This window comes from Thunnus albacares, chromosome 17, assembly GCF_914725855.1.
Source record: "Thunnus albacares chromosome 17, fThuAlb1.1, whole genome shotgun sequence".
NCBI classification, from domain to species: domain Eukaryota; kingdom Metazoa; phylum Chordata; class Actinopteri; order Scombriformes; family Scombridae; genus Thunnus; species Thunnus albacares.
Window position 1 is genome coordinate 1,585,547 of NC_058122.1, and position 23,534 is coordinate 1,609,080.

Here is a 23,534-nt window from a genome sequence, read left to right on the forward strand (position 1 = left end):
CTTTTGGTCTCATCCTGAGAAAAATATCTGTCTCTTAAGCAGCTAAATGCTCCTCTATGCTCACCATCTTGTCTTTAACTTTGTCTGTATGCTGTTTGCTGCTGGAGAGGTAGTGTACAGGGGATTTTTAAAGCTCTTTCAAGCCACTGGAAAGAAAGTTGAGAAAATCAGAGTTTGTGCACTAGAAAACCAAAGCATTATGCTAAAACAGGATAAAAAGCTACGTAGAGCTAAGAGGAACAGCAGAGTTGGTGATAATTCTTGGTGGGACTCCATTCAGATTATAGTCTATCTTTACACTCGATTATAGTCATTCGATCCATTGTTCAAATAAAATATTGATTGGTGCAGCTTTAATATGTGAAACTTGCACTCCCCTGAAAATACCAACAGGGTCAGCTTCCCTTGTGTGGGCTCTTGATTGGCCACTTCGCCAATCATTCCTGAATTTCACTGTTTGAATGGTGAGGGTGCTGTCCTCTGCACCTTTTTTTTTTTTTACAACTGTTTACATGTATTGTATGGAGGCGGGATCATTGAAACAATTGTTGAATTAGTGTGTATTGCAAGAGAACACAGACTAGATTCATTAATAACTTAATTGGAAGAAATATCAAAATGCTTAAGAAGTAAAACAATTTTATTTGCTCATTTCAAGTACTTAAAAATGATTTATTAAGCTTGCTGAAGTAAGCTTTGTGGGCAGTGGGGTGCCAAATGTGCACCCCAGTGCGCCCCAATTTCAGACTTTGGCAACTCCAAGTGGTAGAATAAAAAAGGAACTGTGTCATACAAGAATGAATGCTGACACAACTTTAAAAAACGTACAATATTTTAAACACAAAATATCTTTTGTTCTAATTAAAACATATCTCAAATAACATACGTACAACTGTAAAACAACAAAGTAAAACAAATGAAATGATTAGTTCAAAGCAAAAAAAAATCACTCTTTTACACTGGCCCTGAGTAAACTGTATGAGTGTGTGTGTCATCATGGAGTTCAGGGGGTCATCTTGGAGACAGTGGAGTCAGATCTACAACAAAGGAAAAAAACATATAATTGATCCCTGAACAAAAACAAAATTAAATTCTCAATTAACTATTAACATTAATAATCGTCATACTAATAACTGGAGTAGTTGTCTACAAAATCTTCCTTTAAGGGGTTAAGGGGACTTTACCTCTTAGAAGTGGAGCAGGGCGGCTGGCTTTTATCACATTACTCTGAGACAGAGCATCTGCCATCCAGGAAAGGGTGCTGCAGCAGTACTCCAGCTGAGAAAGAGACACGGACAGAGATGAATGAGCGCTGAGTAAGCAGAGCTAACTGCTGCAGAGAAACCAGCCACACACTCTGCAAACTAGCCATCTATACAATCATCCATGTACATGCAGGGGGCTGGAACCAATGAAACTAAGCTAAACCTACCTGTACTTAGCCAGGAAAATTTCATTTGTAGAAAAGAAAAAATTCTGGCAAAGATAAGCGACAATGACTTTGAGTTAGAGACAGACAACCTGCCGAATACTGAGTTGTATTCCTGGGCATTCACTTTGTATAGATTTGTGATAGTCAGATCTAGTCAGCCTAAACCATCCTGGCTTAATAGCAGCTTTGTTTTATCTACTGATTAACACATTCCCTTTTCATTAAACATCAAGGCACATATTCCCATCCCTGTGTAGTATGTCTGGTAGTTACACAGTTACACTAAATACGATACGATACGATATGATACGATAAAATACTAGATTTACAGGGGAAGATTCTTTCAGTTGCTGATCTGTATATGGATAATGTGTTCATATCATTCACAGATATAAAATCAAAAACCTCCCAAGTTGGTCTACCTTAGTGGGTGCAGTTGTTGCTTTTAGGAGTAAGGCTGAAGAAACACCAAAGACTGGGATAAATATTTACTGTATCTCTCAATTAAATACAAAGACTAGTGTGAGGAATTCATTGGTAAAATAATGAGATTTTCAGGCTTTAAAATGAGCTGCAAAATAACTGATGAGGAAGTTTTATTCACAGTTTAGGCTCACTAGATTTTGCATGTGTATTGAGGTATTGCTGACCTGTGTCTCCAGCAGCCGCAACCTTCGATCGTGGTCACGAATCTCAGCCACCTGCTTCAGCACACTGTCCACCCTACAGGAACATGCACACACATGCACACACACACACACACACACACACACACACACACACACACACACACACACACACACACACACACACACACACACACACACAACCAGCTGAAAACCTGATCTAGAATGTCAATCTGAGTTCAGCTCAGTTCAACAAGCTGGAACTCCTACTAGTAAAAGAGAAACAAATGTGAAAGATGAGCTCAAACATACAGACATGATTGAAAATATAACCTCAGTGAAAGGTGTGATTACATTTTTGGTCAGTGTTAGTGACATTTAACATGAACGCATATTATAAGCAAATGTCTGTGATAAAGATCTCTTAAATTTGATTATTAAAGAATTGTGACCAAGATACTGCATGGAGTGAGTGGGACATTTTACAGTTGAAAAATAAACTTGTCAGTGCTCTCTAGTGGGCTAACTATGTAATGGAGAAACATATCTGTAATATCTGTACAACAATATCTTCTTAATTATAGGCCAACATACTGTATATGCCTCTATCTGTAATAATTTAATGCCAATATATTGGCTGGGGTCTTTCTTTTTGTCGGTCAAATTTCATTGCATATGAAATGAATCTTACACATATATGTCTCTTAAACTTATATTGTATAAAGTCACAAAAGTAGCAGAAGCAACTTACTTGACAGATGTAGATTTAAGTCGTGCTGTGTCACTCTCCCTCTTCCGCTTATTTTGAGCTGAGAGGAGGTTTTCTTTCTGGATAGCTTCCCATGTGTTCAGCCGGCTGGCTTTTCTGCCCCGCAGCTCCAGAACTGAGGACAGAGGAGATCAGTAAAGGGATCGGAACAAAGGCAGGAGTAGGAATTGCACATGGGCACACATGTATGTACATGCACAATCATGGAAGTGACACAATAGACATTCCTGCGGACTGCAAAAGGCAATTTTTTTGTCCATATGAACATTGAAAGAGGTTTTCCTCACTGTAATCATTCCTCCTGTTCATACTGGCTGTTAAAAGATCTAACCTGAATGAGGCAGTCCACTGTTTTCTGGCAAATTACCACAACCTTGAACTTGGGAGGTACTGACCTCAAGCCAACCATTTCATACTTTTCAGACAATGTGTGTTCAACCTCATATCCATTTATATGAACAAGCTGTCACTCTGCTTCTCACTGTTAGCAGAGACTTCAGTCTGCTGTGTAGTCCCATCACTTCACTGATAAACCAGATTATCACAAGAAATTACATCCAATAATTACCAGATATACAGTTTCATCCCTCTCTCTGTCCATATGCATGCTTCTTTTCTCTTGATCATCCACATGTGCACCCTCTATTTCTCTCTCTCCTTATTTCTGTCTTTTTCTCTCTCCCTCTCTTTCTCTTCATAAAGTTGGTAAATTGACATTGAACATCAGTATTTTTGAGTTTCCACTGCATTCACCAAAGCCAGACATCATCCGACTTGTGTCTAACTCTGGTCAAAAGGAAGGTTGACACATGTTGACCCATTCAGATTCTCTCAACGTGGGTTTGACCTGCGTCACTGGTCTAAATGGAGTAAAAGTCAGTCAGACACACAATCTGTCAATGAAAATTGCAAATAATTGCTGACAAAGTGAGACCACGCTGGAGCCCAACATCCACTGACCAACTTCACTTGCTACCAAGGATGAAGAGTCAACTCTCTCCTGGCTATAAATGAACCAGATGACTGTGGACCAACTGTCCTGGCACCCCAAGACACAACAGTAGATCCTGTTAAAATTAAACATACACATCTAGACTTAATGGGCAAACTCCATGACTCATCTAGTACCTATACAAGAGATGATTTATTATTTGGTAACCAGGAGCCCCAATGCTTCTTTTTTTATCACTTGTGTCTCTGCCTTCTATCTTTACACCATTAGCTTCATCCCAACCCTCCTAAATGCTCTCACCGAAGTGTTTGTTCTTGGCTGAGGGGATGCGGCGGATGTATCTTTTGATCAAAAGGTGGAGGTGTGAGATGATGATGAAGGGTGGGGCCAAGCAGGGCCTTGAGTGGTACTCCACTATCAGGTTGTAACGCTGAAACTTCCAGTAGGTGTCACTGCGCTCCTGTACTTTGGAGAAGGTGTAGCTGTGGACAGTAAATCAAAACCTCATTATGCATGTACAGACAGCTACAGTGCTTTCCTACTCTGGGTTTCTATAATGTACAACATAAAGTACAATTGTTCCTGTTTCAAATCTGTTCAATCAGTGGAACAGCTTTGGAACTGAAATGAATCGCTCTAAATGCCAGTGTACCTGAACATAGCAATGAGCAAGTTGACCAGTAGTATGTTGGTAACCAGCAGGTAGATGACCAGGAGGATGACAACCAGCCAGTTGGCGTAGGTGCTCATGCAGGGCTCCTTTCCTGCTTCAATTAGTGTGGCGTTGTTTGTACACTCTATTTCCGTCAACTTGTCAGCTACAAGGAATGACAGACCAATGAAGAGGTGAAAAACAACATGTAAGGATTTATGCTCCACATTTACAAGCAACTTACAGAGGGACACATATGACAGTAACTATGAAAGGCAACAATAGCAGTTGAACCCCTTCACACTGAGTTGCCAGTTTATTAAACAGTATTAAATCTTGTGCAATAGATCTTATGTCTATGAAGCTTACTGTATTCAGTTTTTGTCGATTCTCCATCTCTGTTCATTAATTTTTATGGTCATTTTGCAGCTGTAGTCTGTGGTGCTTGCTGTTGATATAATTATTATACACTAACCTTTTAGCACACCCTCTAGAGTATGCTACACGCGTATTTCACTTCAAATATTGAGAAATATGGATGTGACAAGTCAGTTCTCTCATTCTTTCAATCAGGATCCATTAAGGTAGGGTTTATTGTATTGTAATGGATGTTTTACTGTACTGAACTGCATTATATTTACCTAAGTATACTTAATAATCTGGCTACTCTGTGCATGAGTACAATTATGATTAAAAATTATACCCTTTGGCTGCATGTGTAAAAAATACATTGCATACTGTTGCAATGGCCATTATAAGTGAATCGAGGCAAAATTTAGACAATAAATAATATGCATCACTCTATTTCTGAGGCTCTTTATGCTCCAATTTAATTTTGGAAAAAAGACACAAATGGATGTTGATGTTGGAAATTGCTAAATTATATACACTGTCTCATCTTAAGAAGGTTCTGCAATATTTGTAATAAGTCTTGAGATGGTCATGCAAATCTTTTATGAATAAATGTGTATTATCATTGTCTCAAAACTGAGATGAATTAAATGAAATGAAAGCTTTAGAAGAAATGTCATTTCAGAGGTTGTAATTTTGAATAGACTTTGACTAAAATTTCTGTCATCTACGTAATTTCAAACATGGGGGACGCACTGAGGGAACTAAAGGTCTTTGTGCTTGAGATAAAGAGACTGAGCCACTCACCATCCATTTCATTTATGGGTATTTGTCCAAAAATGTGCAGGTAAGGTCTATAGAACACACGGCGAAATATCCAATCAGGACGGGGATCATATGAGTAGAGGAGTGCCTGATTGGCTACTCCATAGGCCATGAGCCACACAGCCAGAAAAAAGAGGAAGAAGAAAACATCCTTCATCTGAGGGAAGGAAAGAGAGACCAGAGATGGATGATGCTGTAGGATCAGCCCTGGTGTAAGGTCATGATTAAGACTTTGTCATTTCAATTAGATCTCCAGAGGATACATGGTCTGTTTTAATGACATGCCATTGCATTGTGATGAAATACATTAAAGTATATTGGTCAATATCTGTGTATTGTATGTGTATGTGTGTATTGCACTATTTGGTGCCTTTGTCACAGGTGTTGAAGATGACTGTAGCTAATTATAGTTTTGGTCATTTTGTGAGTTTTGTGTTCACTCACCATTTTGCCAACAATGATAATCTTGGGACCAAGCTGTTTGTGTATGGCAAAGATATGGATCAGACGTAGTGTGAAGACCATATAATCTATGGCCATCACAGCTCGGCCAAACTCATATGACCAGGGAAACATTCTAGAAAACAAAACAGGGCAGTCAAGCCTTGGTCATTATGTCATGCAAGGCACAACATTGCACATATTCACCCACATAATGAACACAGACAACCAGATAAGGAAGAAAAATATTGACTGGCTTTTGAGCTTGTCTGTACAAATACATGAGGGGGACAGGTAGCAGAGCCTTGGATCCTTTGGTGGAGCAGTCAGTGTAAATCCTCAGACAGTGTGTTAGAAGAGTCACCTGCAGCACAGAGCCAAAGTAAAGAGCATGATAGCTGTGAGGTCACACTTGTTCCACACATCCTGGATGTAGTTCTTCATTCGCTGGAGCACAGAGTGACCACCCATAAAGAAGGTCTGTCAATCAGAGAGAAAAGAGTCACATAAAATATCATATGTTGGATGGATCAGGGTATTTATACAATATGCGTGCATATCTGTGTCACAGAGAAATGTGTATTTTAGATGATTTGGTAACCAATTAGCATTTGCTGTGTTGCTTCAGGTACTGGAGAGAAGATCTATCCAGGAAGTCCTGTTTGAGTAACAGATCCATATGGGTTGAAGGTTTATCAGACTCCAAAGTAAGGCACTGCAGTTTATATTAAGAAGATGAAGTCTTCATAATATAATAATGTACAATTCTGGAGAGTTATCATGGTAACATTTTATCCTATGTCTCAATTGTTGCGAGGTAAACAGTAGAACTACACTGTTTACATTACAGTATTCTACCAGGAATGCATGCTTGCAAGTAGTTGATCGGCCAACATGGTGTGTCGTCGGATGACATCACATTGCATTGCAGCAACTTTTTTTGATGGACAACCCTGTGTTGGGACCCCCACTCTGCCAACACTGTGGCTTCATTGAAATAAGGAGGATTTTTTGAAGCAGAGCTAATGGTAGTCTGAACAAAGCTTTAAGGTAGAGCCACATTAGCTGTCTTTTTAAAGAAACTGCCCTGTACTCAGCCCTGAAAAAAGATATATCTCAATTCCTATGTGGGTAATAAATAAATTGACCAAAGACTGTTAACAATGTATGGGAGTGTACATTATAGTGTCTTAACAACCAACCTGTCGAAGCTCTTCACACACTAAGGTGAAAACCCAGAAGTAGAGCACAAACTCCAGAGTGGCAGGGCCGTCAGGGGGTGGGGGCTTGAAATCCACCAACAGAACATAGGCAAACAGGCAGAGGAACAGGAAGTACATCAACACGTTGCCTAAGAATGAGGTGACAGGGGCAAACCAGAACTGTCTCCACCGTGTCACAAGAAATGGTCTCTTGGAGATGGATGGCAACGAGACTGAGGTAAAGAAAAGTAAAAGAGGAAACACAGGAATGATTCAAAGATGTCAACAATAATGATGCCAATATTTTGTCATATATTTTGTCAGAGGGCAGACACAAGGGAAGAGAGAGAGAGAGGAAAAGGAAGGAGATACAAATGCAAGGAAGTGGACATGCTGCTGATAGTGTGACTCTTGAGGCCATGATGGACAATGAATGATAACTCTTGTCCCTGGGGTATTTTGGTTTTGTTTCTGTCTGCATGTGTTTGTCAGCCTAAGTGAATTGAGACCAAAGCAGAGCTCAGAGCATGGTTGGCTCAGGTAATGGGTAAATTGAGAATTTCATCTTCAGACTCAGCTCCCTCTCGCCACAATGATCCGAGACAATGCCCCAATCACTGCCAACACCATGCCAGTCCATCTTACCCTCACTCACATTTTAGATATCTCTTATCTCAAACTACTAGACAGACTCCCATGAGAATAGGTATGGATTCATGGTTCTTGGGGCAATTCTTAATGATTTTGGTGATCCCCTGATATTTCCACTAACAACACCATCAGGCTAAAATATCAACTTGATCAAGTCTTTGGTGCATGTTATGGTATCTGAAACACTACTGCAATGGCTTGATTTCTATTACACTATCACTGATGGCCATTCTACTAGCACCTACTGAGCACACTCAATGTTCCCCAGAGACTGAACCCTGTACATTTTAGGTCCATGAGCTGTCACCATTGCCCACAAGATGTAATAATCTACTGAACAGATTTTTATCCCCACTACTGGTAAGACTGTAAGTATATGTCAAAGACAAGTTTTCTTTCATTTGGATATTAGTTAGTTTTGGTTTTAACACACCAGTTAAACAAGGATGGTGATCCTTCATTATATGAGGCTCAGAGAATAGCAAAACCAATATGTTGTTTTTTCCATTACGGCAAACAGCAGGCATAATTTTGTTTTGTCATTATTATCAATAAATCCCATAAAAAACAACAACAATGAATTTATCCCACTTACACATATTGTCTGTGTTTTCTGTCATTACCATGAATACAGCAAAGTTTATTCTTCTATTCTTCTGACACTGAGAACCTCTCAGAGAGATTGAAAATGCAGTCATAGAATTAGTTTCAGAGCAAATTACTGGTGTTGTGTTCATTGTACTGAAGGAACATGTTTCCAGCACCTTGCTGACTTCATTCCTGAATGAATTCAGGAAGTTCTTAGTTTCTGCAAGGCAGAAGTACCTAAGAGAGTAGCTATTGAGTGTATGTGCCAATAGCAGAATAGTGATCAAACCCACCTTTCAAGTTTTCTTTTAGAGCCTGGAACTCTTCCGCTTCTTCATCACTGCAATCCCAGAACAAAGAATCAGGGACTTTTGTTAAAACTGAGGAGAACTGTCATACAACCCTAATCTGATTTATGTTTGTATAATTTACATTTACTTTTGTATAATGTCAGCAAGGGAGAAGACGGTTCCATCATTCCCATCCAGACTGTCAGTGTCTCTGCCTTGGTGGACCGTAAGAGACTTAACCTCCTCCTCTTGTTCCCTGTAGTATGCACACACACAACCACCCAGTTAACGGTAAAAATTAATTCTTGACTTTGTTAACTTAGTTGTTTTTCTGTAATGATGCAGTATGTCCTACTCTCAACACTCAAGTCATTTAGGCTTCTGTTGGATACAATCACCAGATCCATTGCCAACACAAACCTGAATCAACAGTGTCCTGAACATCTGCTCTGTACGCACTATTGTTTGGTCAAGTTTGGACTGTTCTGCATGATAAAAGGTGTACCTCCTTCACGTAATCCTTTTGTGGTGGGAAAAATGTCCTTTCAACCAATTTTCATCAGAATATTTTCCCACACATCCAAAAGTTGTGTTCTCATGCAGGATGACACATTGAGGATAAAGAGTATGTGATGTTGAAAAGATTGTAAAGCCCTCTGAGGCTATTTTTGCAATGTGTGATTTTGGACTGTATACATAAAATTTAGAAAAAGCCTCTACATATAGGAAGAGTTTTAATAAATCAATCAATAAATTACATGATTAAACCACAGACTACTTGCACTACACATAGTAAAATTCCATTTTTGCCCAGACTTTTTAATAATCAAAATTGCTACCAACAAATTCCTACATTTTTAAGATCACAAACTAAAAGCAATGAGCCCTGAAACCAGGATGGAATCAAATGGCAAATACACACTCACAAACACAATTCCACAATAAACACATAGCATAACACAATAATAACTGAATACTGACCTGAAGCTGATAAGGTCTGTATAGAGTAGGGGGGGCATGAAGAAGGTGAGAACCAGTTTCCAGACCTCGGTGTTCTGCTCCATGTCCCCCCACCAGATCTGAGAAAGCAGAGACTACAGCAGAAAGCAGCACTCTCACTACAGCAGCTCCCAACCAACATTACACTCACAGATGACATTCATTTACACTGTCTGCATATGATATGATATGATTTTTTTATGCTTAACCTTGGTATGGGACACTATTGATCAATATCAATATCAATAAATTTAATATATAACTTTAATTTTAAATTTGGTTTTCCCAATTTAAATACAGTAAGCCTTTTTTACTGTAGAGCCACATTATATGTTAACTATACTATACGCATTAAGCATTTTACTTTCCTCTTGTTTTCTCATATTTAAGCCTTTGATAAAGGTTGATTACTATTTAAAGCCCCCTTAAGTACGCTTGCATTTTTTACAGTCTGTTAAATCCTAGAGTTAGGAGGAGGACAGCATCTCTACCTGAACACCGTCATGGCTGAAGAACAGGCGAGCGTCAGCTGCAGTGGCCATCTGCAGGCAGGTAGCTCCGCCCCACACTGGAGACTTCCTTATAAGGAGAGTGAAGGAGCGACTCTCACTGCTCTGGTAACATTCACCAAATACATCTGAGCACAGCACAGCACAGAACACACAGATGGATATTTTTATCTTCTTCATAATGGCTAAAGATGAGGATTGAATTCCTAGGTGACTAGATATCAGGGTTTCAACTTTTAGATTAAAAAATGTATAATTAAATGTTTTAAATCTAAAGGTTATTCACTTAAATGCATTTCGAGAGATTTACAGGGGCTACCCTTTCATTTGCTGCACAGTATTGGCTTGGTGGTGGGATGTGATTGAGATTTTCTTTAACTTTGCTTATAGCTGATGCACAATACAGTCCACATACTAGAAGGCAGAACAGCTTGTGGTCTCACTCACCGTGTGCCAGATTCTCTAAGTTCTGTGCCAGTTCCTTCATGGCAAGCTTGTTCTCAGTCTCATTCTCGAGTTTAGAAAGCTCCCTCAGCATCTTACAGCCACCCAGAGCGCTCAGCACTGACTCCTCTGCCTGTCAAGGAAACACAGAAACACAGACGCCTGTCCAAGAAAAATGGCAGCTTTTTGATCTCGATGAAGATCTTTTTTTTCTTGCTTCTATTTGACAGTACAGAGAGACAGGAAACAGGGGTAGAGAGAGGGGTATGACATGCAACAAAGGTCCACAGGAGTTGAATCATGGATTTTGCAGGTATGTGTAGGCTACTGGGGCACCCTAAAACTGGTCAAGTTTAAACTACAAACAATTACAGGTGGATCTCACCATCTCCCAGAAGAAAACAGCCATTTCACTGCGATTCTGCAGGACAGCCCAGATGAACAGAGCTGCCCAGGGTGATGGACAGCGCTTGTCCCGGTACATACACTCCCCCAGCAACATCTTGTTGACTTGCTGAAGGTAAAACAACAGAGTCACCAGTGAAGGATTTAGATCTCAACAAAGATTCTCTCTTACGGCTTAGAACATGATCTGTTTTAATCTGGGCCAGCAGCTTTCCTCTGTTTTCAGTGATTTTGTAGGGTGGCCCAAAACACAACCTTTTAAGAAAGTAGTTGCTATGTCTTCATCTGATGGGAGATGTCAACTTTTGAAAGGTTTACTTAAGTGCTGTTCACTGACCTTCATAGACTTCCTGGTGCTAGAGGTGGGGTCCAGGCCCAGAGACACATAGTAGAAAGGCTGACAGACATCACCCAACAAGTCCCACACCAGGCGGGATACCTGCAGCATCACCACACACTTTACTATTACTATGTACCGCGCAATCTTGCTTTCATGTAATGACAACTGATGTAAAGCAGACAAACAAAAACTATTACACAGTTTGCTGTTGGAAATGACATTGTTCTATTTCAAAATAGTTCAGTGCTATTTATGTGAGTCTGTTTACATGAGCACGATCAGACGGTTGACTGAAGTGAAGTGAATGTAAAACTGGTGCATTCAGTGACTTTTCAAACCTCCCCAGCGACTTTGTTTTTTAAAAGTAATGAGTGACAAGTCCAGTGTCACCCAACCATAGGTCCAGACCAGCAGCTCTAGATACAATTGGGTGTATAATGCCCTATGACTTTCACCAAATGAGGGAATATCTTGTGGAAGAATGCTGTTTATCCCTCCAGCAGAGTTCCACACATTTGGAGAATCCATGACAAGTATCACTGAAGTTGTTCTGGAGGCTCAAGGTGGAATAACACCCCGTGATCAGTGCAAGCAGCACTTTGACTGTTTTGTATTTCCATGATCTTGAAATTCACTTTACCCGTCTGTGTGGTATTTTGGTAACGAGCATAGACCACATGGTGCACAGGTGGGAGGAGAGGAGCCAACTGGTGGTAATTTTATTGAAATTTATTGAGCCAGTACAAAGCGGGTTGATGGTATTTTGGTGGAAAGTCACACTTTTTCAGTTTGCAGTTTCCTGATTCTGTCAACTGGGGACAACAATATACTATGAGTAAATGAGCAGCAATTATGGAATAATTCTTTAAATGTAAATTAATAATTCTAACTAAAAAATCTCCAGCCTTTCAAGTAGTATAAAAATGTTCCATGTGATGATGAATATCAGTAAAGCAACCTGCATTGATATATAAATTAATGGGTGATTTTTACAGCAGCTGCTGCTAAAGCTTTTATATAGAGTATGAGAAGCTTCTCCTTCAGTTCATGAAATCCCTGCAGCATCTGAAGGCAGCAGATAGATGTTGATAAATGTGTGATCAAATATGTGTTTACCTTAATTAAATCTCATGCAAATGACACTAGGCTGCTACAAAATAACCCACACACATCTATACACACCTAACTGGTCAGTTATAACTCACGGGAAACTAATGGAGCTCATTATTCACTTCATCACAGGCTCCTTTCCAGCTTTTAGCAAAAGTGGTGTTTCATGTTTTATTCTTGAAATACACTACAGTGCAAACACTTTCAATTATGATGTGATACTGCAGAATTAAGACCAGATCCAATAATATAAATGTATTATTGTTATTTTTAATTCAGTTGTTAATGTACTAATTTTTTTAATCATTGTAGATTGTAAGTATTTAAAAACAGGAGAAGCATCATCATCACCATGATAATATCAGCATGACATTAACACCATCATCCTCGCACCCAATGCACATTCATTAACAGTTTCATTAAACCTGCTATCAATATTTTATGTTCCTTTTTCCTCACCTCATAGAGGCTCAGCTCCTTTGCTGAGACGGGTCCAGTCAGTGCACTCTGGGGACTCTTTAGAGGTACTGTCACAGCTCCATCCATGCTGGGCATGGATCCTGCCAGGCCCTGCCTCTCACTCAAGCGCCTCTGGAGCAGAATGTAAGCCAGTGAGCTGTCAGACAGTGAGCGGTACAGGCTCTCCAAGCGCTGGTACGTCAGGTAGTCCAGGATATTCAGACCGTTCTCACAGAAGAGACGTACAAACTGGGGCTTGTCATTGATCAGAGCATCTGTCATGGAGTCTTCCAGGTCCTCATACTGAAAGTACAATCACCAATCATCAGCATTATATGATTGAAGCATAACACTTTCTGTACCATAGCCCCAGGGTTGAGTGAAAAACAATCTTAGCACTGCCAAACCATGATGGTCTCTGCCCTTAATTAACCTTTCTCACTATATTTAGCTCTCAGTACTTCAGTAAGTCCTATGTCACAAGCTGAAATTTACTGAGCACAATCATGCTCTCCTGGGGATTAAACATTTGATTTTAATGACTCCATGACTTTTCCTCTACCAGGACACACTTCTTCTTAGCTTATCATTGGTGAGTTATCAATGGTACCTTGCATTAGCTCAGTCAGAGAGGCTGCACTTGCATTAGCTGATTGGCATCAGCTTCATTCATGCTCCACAATCACTGGCTGATTCACCAGCTGCTTGGCAACCAGCCTACTAGTAACATCCAATAATATTTCTACCAGAACTGAGGTGTACAAGGTGACGTTTATAACTTGACTCTTGTCACCATTGCGCTGTTGATACGTTCATGTCAACACTGATTGCTGCAACATCCTAATGTGCTCAGTTTTGGTATTGATTTAACTCAGACTTAATATTGTCTCTGACTGAAATATGTTGGTCATTCTATCCAACATGTTCAGTAGGCAATATGAGTATTTATGAGATATCAGATATTAGTATAGAGGTAGGCAGAAGAAACCAATGGAACAGGTAAGTGATTATTAATAAACATGTAAGAACTGATAGTGGGGTCATTTACACTAGCTAGATTTAGGCTTTAGTTAAATAAATTCATTATCATGCATCAGTCCAGTCAAGGTACAGTTCAAATAAAGTATTCCTTGATTAACGTTAAAGCACAATTTCAGAGACAGAACAATTTTATCCGTTCTGGCTATGGTTAACATTTGGGCAGATTATTTCTTTGTTGTAACATTGCTTCTTGGCAATAAATCTTATACCGTTGGAAAGCCTGTTTATTTCCCTTTTAAATGGTGCCACATTTGTAAGGAACATGCATTTGTGGGATGAGCAGCAGAGCTGAGTATGTGGGTTGCGCCCATGAAAAATTTACTTCTTGTTTTTGCAGATTATGTTTTAACTTAATCTGACACTTTCTCCCCCCACAGGCCAAAATATCATCCAAGTAATGCAAATATAACAAGGGTTTTGTATGGTATTTTGCAAATGCCATTTGTTCCCACTTTGCTGGATACTAGTCGGCACAAGACGGGGAGTATTTCCGAACCATCCCATAGCACTACTCTGCAGGTAACATTTACCATTGACCTCAAAATCATTCCTAGTTAAGGTGAATAGTTGGAGGATTGCTTTATCAAGACAGCCGGGCACAGGATGTTTATGGAAAGCCTAACTCCACATTTAAGTTAGTATACAACGAGCCGATGGAAAATAAGGCACTGTTTTTCAGCTTATTGACAAATTCGTAAGTGTCTTTAATGTGAATCAGATAAGTATAGATAGAAGATTCAAATGATAGTCTATATACTCGCAATATGATATGATTCTGAGCCACAATCACTTACTATCGGTCTACCCGAAGGAACCCTAAACGCAACAGCCCAAGATTCAGGGCCCTTATGTATTTTAGGTGGCAATTAAAACAATCTAGAGCAAGGCAAGTCAGGACCATAGAAACAGGCCATTTGTTTGACTGTAATATATTTTTGTTCATACAGTTGAGGCACTATTTCCCTGACCATTAGCTCAGATGAAGCCTAGGACACAGGTAGGGGGCATAGTAGATAGAATTGCCAAGCTGTCCATTGGCCTCAGATATATAATCAACATCTTGTAATTTACCAATGGTCTGCAGAGTGTCCCTCTGCATCGACGTGATGTTAGGTTTAATGGCCATTCTAACTGAAAAGTGAAATGGGTGGTGAAACTAGAGTGAACATTGCAACCTTGAAAGACTACAGAGGCTTTAAACCTTTTGTGTTTTTGGACAGACTACAGCAGGGTGATATGCATGTTAGGTCATTATGACTCAAGGACAATCAACCCTATGGTTTCAGTTTGTGTGATAAAGGCCTCTCTCGATATATTGTGGTATCCCATGTGTAAAGATGGTGGTTTGACAGTAGAACAATTTATCAAAGTTGTCATTCATCTGGACTCTGACCTTCCACTGTATGTCTCCATTGAAGAGCTCAGTTTTGGCGATGTCCACTCGGTTCCAGGCCACGGCCAGTTTCAGCTCTTCAGTGTATTCACTGGCATCACTGGACACACGTTTACTGGCTTAATACACACACACACACACACACATACACACAAAAGCAGCATTTACATGTACTGTACAATAATGGACACTGGGTAAATAACATCAGTGTTGTGATTTTTGGGGTCTTTCATTGTCTTACATAGGCGGGGTCAGAACTGATGCCATTTTTTCTTGAGTTGATTTGAATGAACTGCTGCTAAAATAGTCTTCATGCGGGCCTTAAGACAAGACTGAACACACAGTGGTTCTTTAAACATTTACAGTCCAGCAACAAGAGTAACAGATCTCTGTTAACAGACCATAAGTATCCAACAGATATATAGATTCAGGAGAAGTGACACCACTCTGAGTAGATGTTGAAATCTGGGGACATGAAATCTAGCAGAAACTGATATCATGAGATGTAGTTAACTTTTGGAGGCTAAGACATCAATCAACAAGTCTGCTTATTTCAAACAAGCTGTTGTTCAACCAAAAACAAACAAACAAATCTTGATTCTTGTCTACCCCAAAATTACAGGACTATTTTCAAGTTGCCTTTTATGGCCAAAGTCTGAGAAAGTTCTTGCAACAGTAGTTTAGATGAGCACAATATTCTTGACAACAGCTTAATTGCACTCAACAGCAACAGCTCTTCTCAGAGTTTCAAATTACATCTTGATGTGTGGTGAACAGGAGAAAGCTCTGCTCTGGTACTGTTGGATCTCATTGCAGCTTTTTACACTGTGGACCACAGTATCCTGATCAGCACACAGTGGGTGGTTCACTTCCCACCTCTCTGACAGGAGTTTCTTGGTAGCTGTTGGTAACTACTGTATACGTCCCCATCTGAAACTCTGTATTATGGTGTGCCCAGAGGTTCCGTTCTGAGTCCTATTCTGTTCGCCTTGTATATACTTCCCCCAGATAATAAGTCATCTTAAAAGTATCTCCTATCACTGCTGTGGAGATGATATTCAATTATACATCTTGTTTAATCCTCAACATGCAAACAAGCAAACTTATTTATTTTACATAACTTTATAAAAACTGGATGGCAGATCATTTCCTAAAGCTTGATGCCGACAAAACAGTAGAGAAATATTGCGAAACTCCCATTGTGCCCATTGTGTGTCAAGATGAGATGGAGATGATTATTCTTGCTTTCATTTCTCCTATCTTGACTATTATAAATTCCTCCTCACCTGACTTAGCAAAACATTCTAGGATTGCTTACAAGTGGAGCAAAATGTTGCTGCTAAGTTATTGAGCAGGTCATCACAAAGGTCTCACATGACACCAATCTCAATTTTTTTTTGACACCTTTAAAAAGCAGCTCAAGACCCACATATTAAGACTTGCCTTTAGTCAATTACAGTATATTTTTGTGTTTTTACTCTCTATTTTTCTTATTGTCTGTATTTTATGTCTATATGTCTTATTTTTGTTTTTATTGTGAATCACTTTGTGATGTTCTACTTTTTAAAGGTGCTGTATAAATAAATGTACTTACCTCTAACAAGGGTTTTCAGGAGAACTGTATCAAAATCATCAAGACCCTCCTGTTCCTCATGGAAAACAGTGATGAGCTCTCTGTTCTGATAAATACTCAGAGTCTGCACACACAGAGGCAGTGAAAGGAAATGAACAAATCAACATTTCATTTTATACATCACAAACATTTACATAACCACACAGACTCTGGGCAGATAAAAACAAAAAGTATGTTCTGCAGATTAGAAAAGTGTGTGAGGCAGTCAGGTTTCATCTTATGCATTTCTCCCACAAACAATTTTAGATGACTCCTCATTAGAGCATTACAGCACACCAAGATTCCTCTTAAAAATAAAGTTTAAAATGCAGATTTAGAGTGGTGACAACTGCAGACTTCAACTGTAACACTAACAACACACTTTGCTATCCTACATGCAAATACAGAAACGCGCAATCACAGAGTCACACATGTGCTATCTGACTCACGCTGTCCACCAGTTTCTCCAGCTCAGCTTCAGCTGGGAAGTGTTTCCGGATCTTTTCGCGAACTCTGTCGCGGAGCTCTGTGCTGAGACTCTCAGCAGCCTCCCCCTCTGCTGAAGGAGAGGTGGGACTGATGGAAACAGGAGAGAGATTACCCAGCAGCTCACTGATAAGGTCTGCAGCTGGACCAGTACCAGCAAGAACCAGCCAGGGTGTAGCTTTCCTTAGAGAGGCATCTAATCTCTAAAGCAGAGAATATATAAACACAGAATAAATGACATGAGTTTATCAGTGAGATGGACATCTTTCTTTTTAAAGAGCTCAGATATAACTGACAAAACACACAACTGAGCTACACAGTCAGAAACTCAACTGCGTATGACATCATACAGTATAACAAACTGTAAAATATCATAAAGGAATTTAGTCGAATCACCTAATATTTTGTCATGAACTTTACTTAAACTTAAAGTCAATTCAACCTAAAAAGTTTTTATTTCAATACCATTTGAGAACGCATATTTATAAATTCTTCGGACTTGAAGTCTTTTGACTTGAAATGATGAGTTGAATGAATTTACTGCTGTGAGTTCACTCAATTCATCAAATTAAGTTTCTAAAGAAACATGATCAGCATTTTAGCAAATTTTGCAGCATTTTTAAGAGTTAAAACTCTCCAGAGATCTTTCTTTCAGGAGACGCCAATATGGCAAAAAGAAATATCTTTCTTTTTTGTAGTTTAAAGAAAAAAAGACAATCTAACTTTCATCATGCAAACCATGATGAATTCATTCATGATTGAATTCAGTCACCACCCTCCATACACTACAAAGATAATAAGGTCACTGAGAGCAGCTTTGTATGTTATCTTTGTACTGACTCTACGGAGCAACAGTAAAGCAGCAAGTTCTTAGTGTCAAATGAAAAACTGACTCTTAAAATTAAGAAAATGTAAATGAAAACCAAATGTAATCTGAATTAGATTTATAATTTCAAACAACTACCTGACTAATTCAATAAATTAACAGATCTAAATCCACCGAATGAAACAAGACGTTCATACAGCATGTAATATTTAGTCAGGATAACTTTTTTGTGGCGTTAGAAGAACTATTTTTATTTGTTGACTAAACTTAAAATTTTAAGGAAGCCCTTTTGCTCATATTTTTAAGTTGAAACAACATGTACAGTGCATGAAATATGAGACACTGCTTAATCATCAGTGGAAATATTTCTTAGATTGATCTCAAAATTATGGGAAAAAAAGTCCCCTAAATGGTGCAGAAGAAGTATAAATTTGTAATTCATTTGATTTTGAGATCATGTCCAACGTTGAAGAAAAAAGTCAGACTTTCTCCTTAATCAATGACATTGATTGAATGACATTTAGTATTTGGGTCTTTTTTCACAATGCAAACATTTTAATTTCAGAATTCCTTTTCTCTGAATTTCAACACTCATCTCAGTTTTCCATGTGGTCTTTCTTAACCCTCTTGCATAGAATACCACTAGATTGTACAATTACTCTACCTTTTGCTCCCTTTTTTGGTTTAGTTTCTGTTTGCATGTTTTTGTTAACCAAAATGAACTGAAACCAACACCAAGCTCAGTGCACAAGAAGAGGACCATGACAGCCCAACCACCCAGTCAAGTGAGTCAACACTGCAGGGAACAAGTGGAGCAACTGCATAAAGCAACCTTGATGTTGATGCAGTCAAGCGTCCTGTGTCCTATTAGCAGCAGGTAGGGTAACCCTAACCCTAACCCTAACCCTAACCCCATAAGGGTTAGTGGTAATCAAATCCCCTAACAACACAACATTTTACCAGTACTACCTGTACAGTGGTAACATGTACATTTTTATTAAATCCGTAAATCTATTATGTGTGTGTGTGTGTGTGTGTGTGTGTGTGTGTGTGTGTGTGTGTGTGTGTGTGTGTGTGTGTGTGTGTGTGTGGAGTGAATGTATTGGACAGTTTCCTCACCTCAAGCATATTGGCGTCTCCTGAGATGAGCATGCACAGCACTGGGATTTCAATACTGCCACTACCTGTTGGCCCAAGATAACAAGTTAGAAGAAGAAGACACCTCTACAGAGACATTGCATTAAGCAAAGACAATATTAGAAACACTTCCTCATAATATCCCACAACCTCTCCAAAAAGTGTACTACATTTCTTATGAGTTGAAATTACTAATTGGTTTTTGAAACTGCTCAGCTTTCATCCAATTCCCAGCATCTTGTTTTGGCCTTTATTTATCCAGGGTAGGTTTACTGGGGACAAGACAGGAACACTGTGCTCTACATTCACACAGTGCATGCATAATTTTTATCACTAGCCCCTTTCAGACATACACTTCACTCTATAGATTCTCTGGCAACTCAAACATGTCATGTTTGAAAAAGATCCTGAGTCCTGTAAAATCCAGCAAAATACTTTATGTAAGTAGAATATAGGTGAACTGAGAGCTAAAACATAACTCCTCTCAAAACTGAGAGACCTTTTCTTCCTTCATTACTGCCCAGCTCAGCACTGTTCATTGTGTAGTGCAACTACTGTGGTGAGAAAAGGAAGCAAATTTTGGAGCTTTACTTTGGATCTTGTCTGCCAGATGACAACTGTGCAAGCAATGTGGCTCTATTTGTAATGGTTCTGTCATGTTTGAACTGATTGAACATGGAACATTTTCCAAAGTTAGACTTACATGCACATGCCACAGCCATTACTTTAGTACTTGTAACACTGCCGGATGACCCAGCTATGATTCATGTTTGAAAGGGGCTGTTGTTTACACACTATATGTCTCTGTCTCACCCCAAATGCCAGTGCGCTGATGGGAAATGTAATCCTCCAGATTAGCACGAAAGGCTGTCTCTCCTCCTCGGCGGCCTATACTCCCATCATCCACCAGAAGGAAAGCCTGGCAGTTCTTGTCCAGGCAGCAGGAGTCACGTGATGTGTTCTGGACGTAGTAACGAGCAGGGAAGCTCCCCTACAAACAAAAAACAGAGACAACAAGAAATGTGAGTGAGTTGTAGGATTCATTCAGGGATAAAATCTACTCTGCCACACCTCTGCTCATCTGATCAGTGCCACTAATATTATATGACACTTTGACCTAGCAGGCAGATCCTGTTTTATGAGTATCTGGGCCCCACTCTTTGTACATAGATAACCAAGTTATCTGGATTAGAATGTTGACAATTTGACATGAGTTTGGATTTTTGGGTTTTTCGAAAGCTGTCTCAATATCCATCTGGAGCTGTTGTCAGAGCAACAATTCCTTAAGCCCAAAACTACTAAAATGCAGCTTATTGACAGTTAGCTGGATCATGACTAAGTTTTAGGGTGAACCACAAACATGAACTCATTTTCAGATACAAATGTCTCGTGTTCTTTTTTATGATTAAAAGAGAATTGATATAATTATGATTTTAGATGAGAACATGCAGGTTATTTATAAATCATTAGGATCTATTGATATAATTATATCAATTTGATTTTTATAAGAAAAAGTTGGAATGAAAGTAGTCATGTGCACATCCACAAAACCTCAGTGGGGTGGGTGCTGGATACAAAAAACAGTTAAACTTGATACAAGGAGTACCCACCACACACTGAATGAGAGAGAGCTCTCTGACAAGGAGCTCTGATTCAGTGTGCGGGTTCTCCTTGTATCTAGTGTAATAAAAAGTAACCTTTACTTATACATGATAAAATATACAACTAAATGAAAGTTTGTGCACTAAGAAGGAATCAATCCAAGTTTAGTTTGAGATACTCTGAGCAAAAAAAGGTGACATAAACTCACCTAAAAGATTCAAGACCAATGAAGCCAGGCCATATGACATTTAATTTGACATTTGACAACTAAAACATATTAACTGATTAACTGCAGGACTCACTTTGCTTAAACATGTTTAGGCAGTTAAAGCTGCTCTTTGAGTAGAGTTTCTTGTAAGGTTTAATTTTCATAGCAGGCTTATGATTATCACTCAGCAGTCCTTGACACCTCTAATGAGGAGAACCTCATCAATCATGCACCCAACATCACTGGCAGTCTGGCCACATTCACTGGTTATATCAAAATGTTTAACAGTGATGACAGTTTGGAAACAGTAGAAACATTGTGGAGCACAATGTAGAACATAATGGCAGCGATGCAGGAACACACAGACTTAGATTAGACTTATGTCCATTAATCTATTACCCCAAGTGCATGCTGGGAAGGTTCCCAACAACAAGGTTCCCCCATCCCAACTCTTTACTCATTTTGCCTTTGTTACTAAGATAACTTCATCCAGGATGAACAAATCAGTCCTCAAACTGCCTTCAAAGAACTACATTAGCTGGATGAGAATTTATTTTAGTCTGATATTATTCTGTGATATTTAGCCTGCATTAGTCAAACTACATTTGAAGAACAGGACCCTGGAAGCCATTCTATACCACAATGCAAATGAAATGCCAGTGCACTTCATAGTTGTACATGCTCAATGTTCTGTGGAGGTAAAACACTGAAAGGGATGACACAGCAAAAGACAGATCAAACGGGATTGTATTGATGATAGTGAAAGACAGAACAGGAGTATAAATAAAAGCAGACAGTTTCATCCTGTTGTTGACAGTATAGCACCTCTTTCTGCCAGAGCTGAAACTTAAGCTGAATTAAGAACTTCAGGTAAAACATAGTGAAATAAAGTTTTGTTTTGGGCTCTGCTGTGCAGCTGGGAACCTCTTACTAGCCAACCACAGCCACCATCAGTGTGCTTGTTTTAGTTTCTTGTTCATTTACTGTAAGTTTACAATTACACATACTCTACTGCATCCACACATCCACTCAACACTACTGGTTGAAGTGACTTCTTAAAGTGCTTTGTTGGAAGCTGACAGGCTGTTGCAGCGTTTGCTTCCAGAGATGATGCTCCACTTAGTTTCCTGTCCACATTACTATATCCTCTCTCTGCTGTCACTTACACATCATTACTGCCAAAATCTCCAATGTATCAAGTCGGTTTTATCTATAACTGAGTTCTTGATGTATTTTCTTAAAATGTGATTTAATTTTTCAGTGTTCAAATTGGCATAGTTGCACTAAGATTGGAGCAAATTAAAATAGTAATTTAAAATGATCATTGACAATGGACTGTTACTGCTCATATTACAACCATGTTGTGATTGTAGCATAGCTGCAGATCAGAAATGTATTTTGGCACTAAATCATTCAATGCTTTATGAACCAACAGCAGTATTTTAATATCAATTCTTTGACAAACAGGAAGCTAGTGTAAAGATCTCAGAACTGGAGTGTTATGATCCACACTCCTGGTCTTAGTGAGGACTCTGAATCAGCAGCAGCTGTCTGATTGACTTTTTAGAGTGACCTGTATCATTACAGTAGTCGATAGTATTGAAGATAAATGCGTGGACAAGTTTTTCAAAATCCTGCTGAGACATTAGTCCTTTAATTCTTAACATATTTTAAAGATGATAGTAGGCTGACATTGTAATTTTCTTAATGTGGGTGTTGAATTTCAGTTCTGAGTCCATAACTACATCAAGATTTCTGGCTTGGTTTTTGGTTTTTAACATTACCGATTGAAGCTGAGCAATGACTTTTAAGTGCTCTTCTTTGGCTCCAAAAACTATTACTTCAATTTTATCTTTGTTTAACTGAAGAAAATTTTGGCACATTCAATCATTAATTTGTTCAATGCACTTACTCTGCACTTGTATTGGACCACAGTCTTGGATGTGTAAAATTTGTAAATTTGTTTGTCGTCTGCATAATTATAGTAACATAATTTGTTGGAATCTGAGCAATTGGGAGCATGTAGATGTTGAACAGAAGAGGTCCCAGAATGGAGCCTTGGGGAACTCCATGTCATTTTTGTCCTTTGAGATGTGTAATTACCTCTAGACACAAACTAGTCCCTGTCCTTTAAGTAGGATTCAAGCCAGTTTAGTACTGTGTAAATAAGTCTCACCCAGTCAT

At 39.0% G+C, this 23,534-nt stretch overlaps 1 protein-coding gene across 1 annotated transcript in view; it reads right to left on the bottom strand.

Moving 5' to 3' along the window:
• Positions 1 to 622: 622 nt before the first annotated feature.
• Positions 623 to 23,534, bottom strand: part of trpm4a (transient receptor potential cation channel, subfamily M, member 4a) — a 36,136-nt gene continuing 13,224 nt past the window's right edge. Inside the window, exons 6-28 of the mRNA XM_044332202.1 lie at positions 20,354 to 20,531; positions 19,523 to 19,587; positions 17,541 to 17,780; positions 17,074 to 17,176; positions 15,480 to 15,598; positions 13,046 to 13,348; positions 11,474 to 11,575; positions 11,117 to 11,245; positions 10,735 to 10,864; positions 10,270 to 10,415; positions 9,761 to 9,873; positions 8,928 to 9,035; positions 8,783 to 8,829; positions 7,251 to 7,483; positions 6,413 to 6,528; positions 6,052 to 6,184; positions 5,590 to 5,764; positions 4,432 to 4,597; positions 4,080 to 4,261; positions 2,810 to 2,942; positions 2,083 to 2,155; positions 1,185 to 1,278; positions 623 to 1,037 (exon numbers count right to left, since the gene is read on the bottom strand). Coding sequence (XP_044188137.1) covers positions 1,012 to 1,037; positions 1,185 to 1,278; positions 2,083 to 2,155; positions 2,810 to 2,942; positions 4,080 to 4,261; positions 4,432 to 4,597; positions 5,590 to 5,764; positions 6,052 to 6,184; positions 6,413 to 6,528; positions 7,251 to 7,483; positions 8,783 to 8,829; positions 8,928 to 9,035; positions 9,761 to 9,873; positions 10,270 to 10,415; positions 10,735 to 10,864; positions 11,117 to 11,245; positions 11,474 to 11,575; positions 13,046 to 13,348; positions 15,480 to 15,598; positions 17,074 to 17,176; positions 17,541 to 17,780; positions 19,523 to 19,587; positions 20,354 to 20,531 — 3,114 coding nt within the window. The 3' untranslated portion in view covers positions 623 to 1,011. The remainder of the gene's footprint in view (positions 1,038 to 1,184; positions 1,279 to 2,082; positions 2,156 to 2,809; positions 2,943 to 4,079; positions 4,262 to 4,431; positions 4,598 to 5,589; positions 5,765 to 6,051; positions 6,185 to 6,412; positions 6,529 to 7,250; positions 7,484 to 8,782; positions 8,830 to 8,927; positions 9,036 to 9,760; positions 9,874 to 10,269; positions 10,416 to 10,734; positions 10,865 to 11,116; positions 11,246 to 11,473; positions 11,576 to 13,045; positions 13,349 to 15,479; positions 15,599 to 17,073; positions 17,177 to 17,540; positions 17,781 to 19,522; positions 19,588 to 20,353; positions 20,532 to 23,534) is intronic.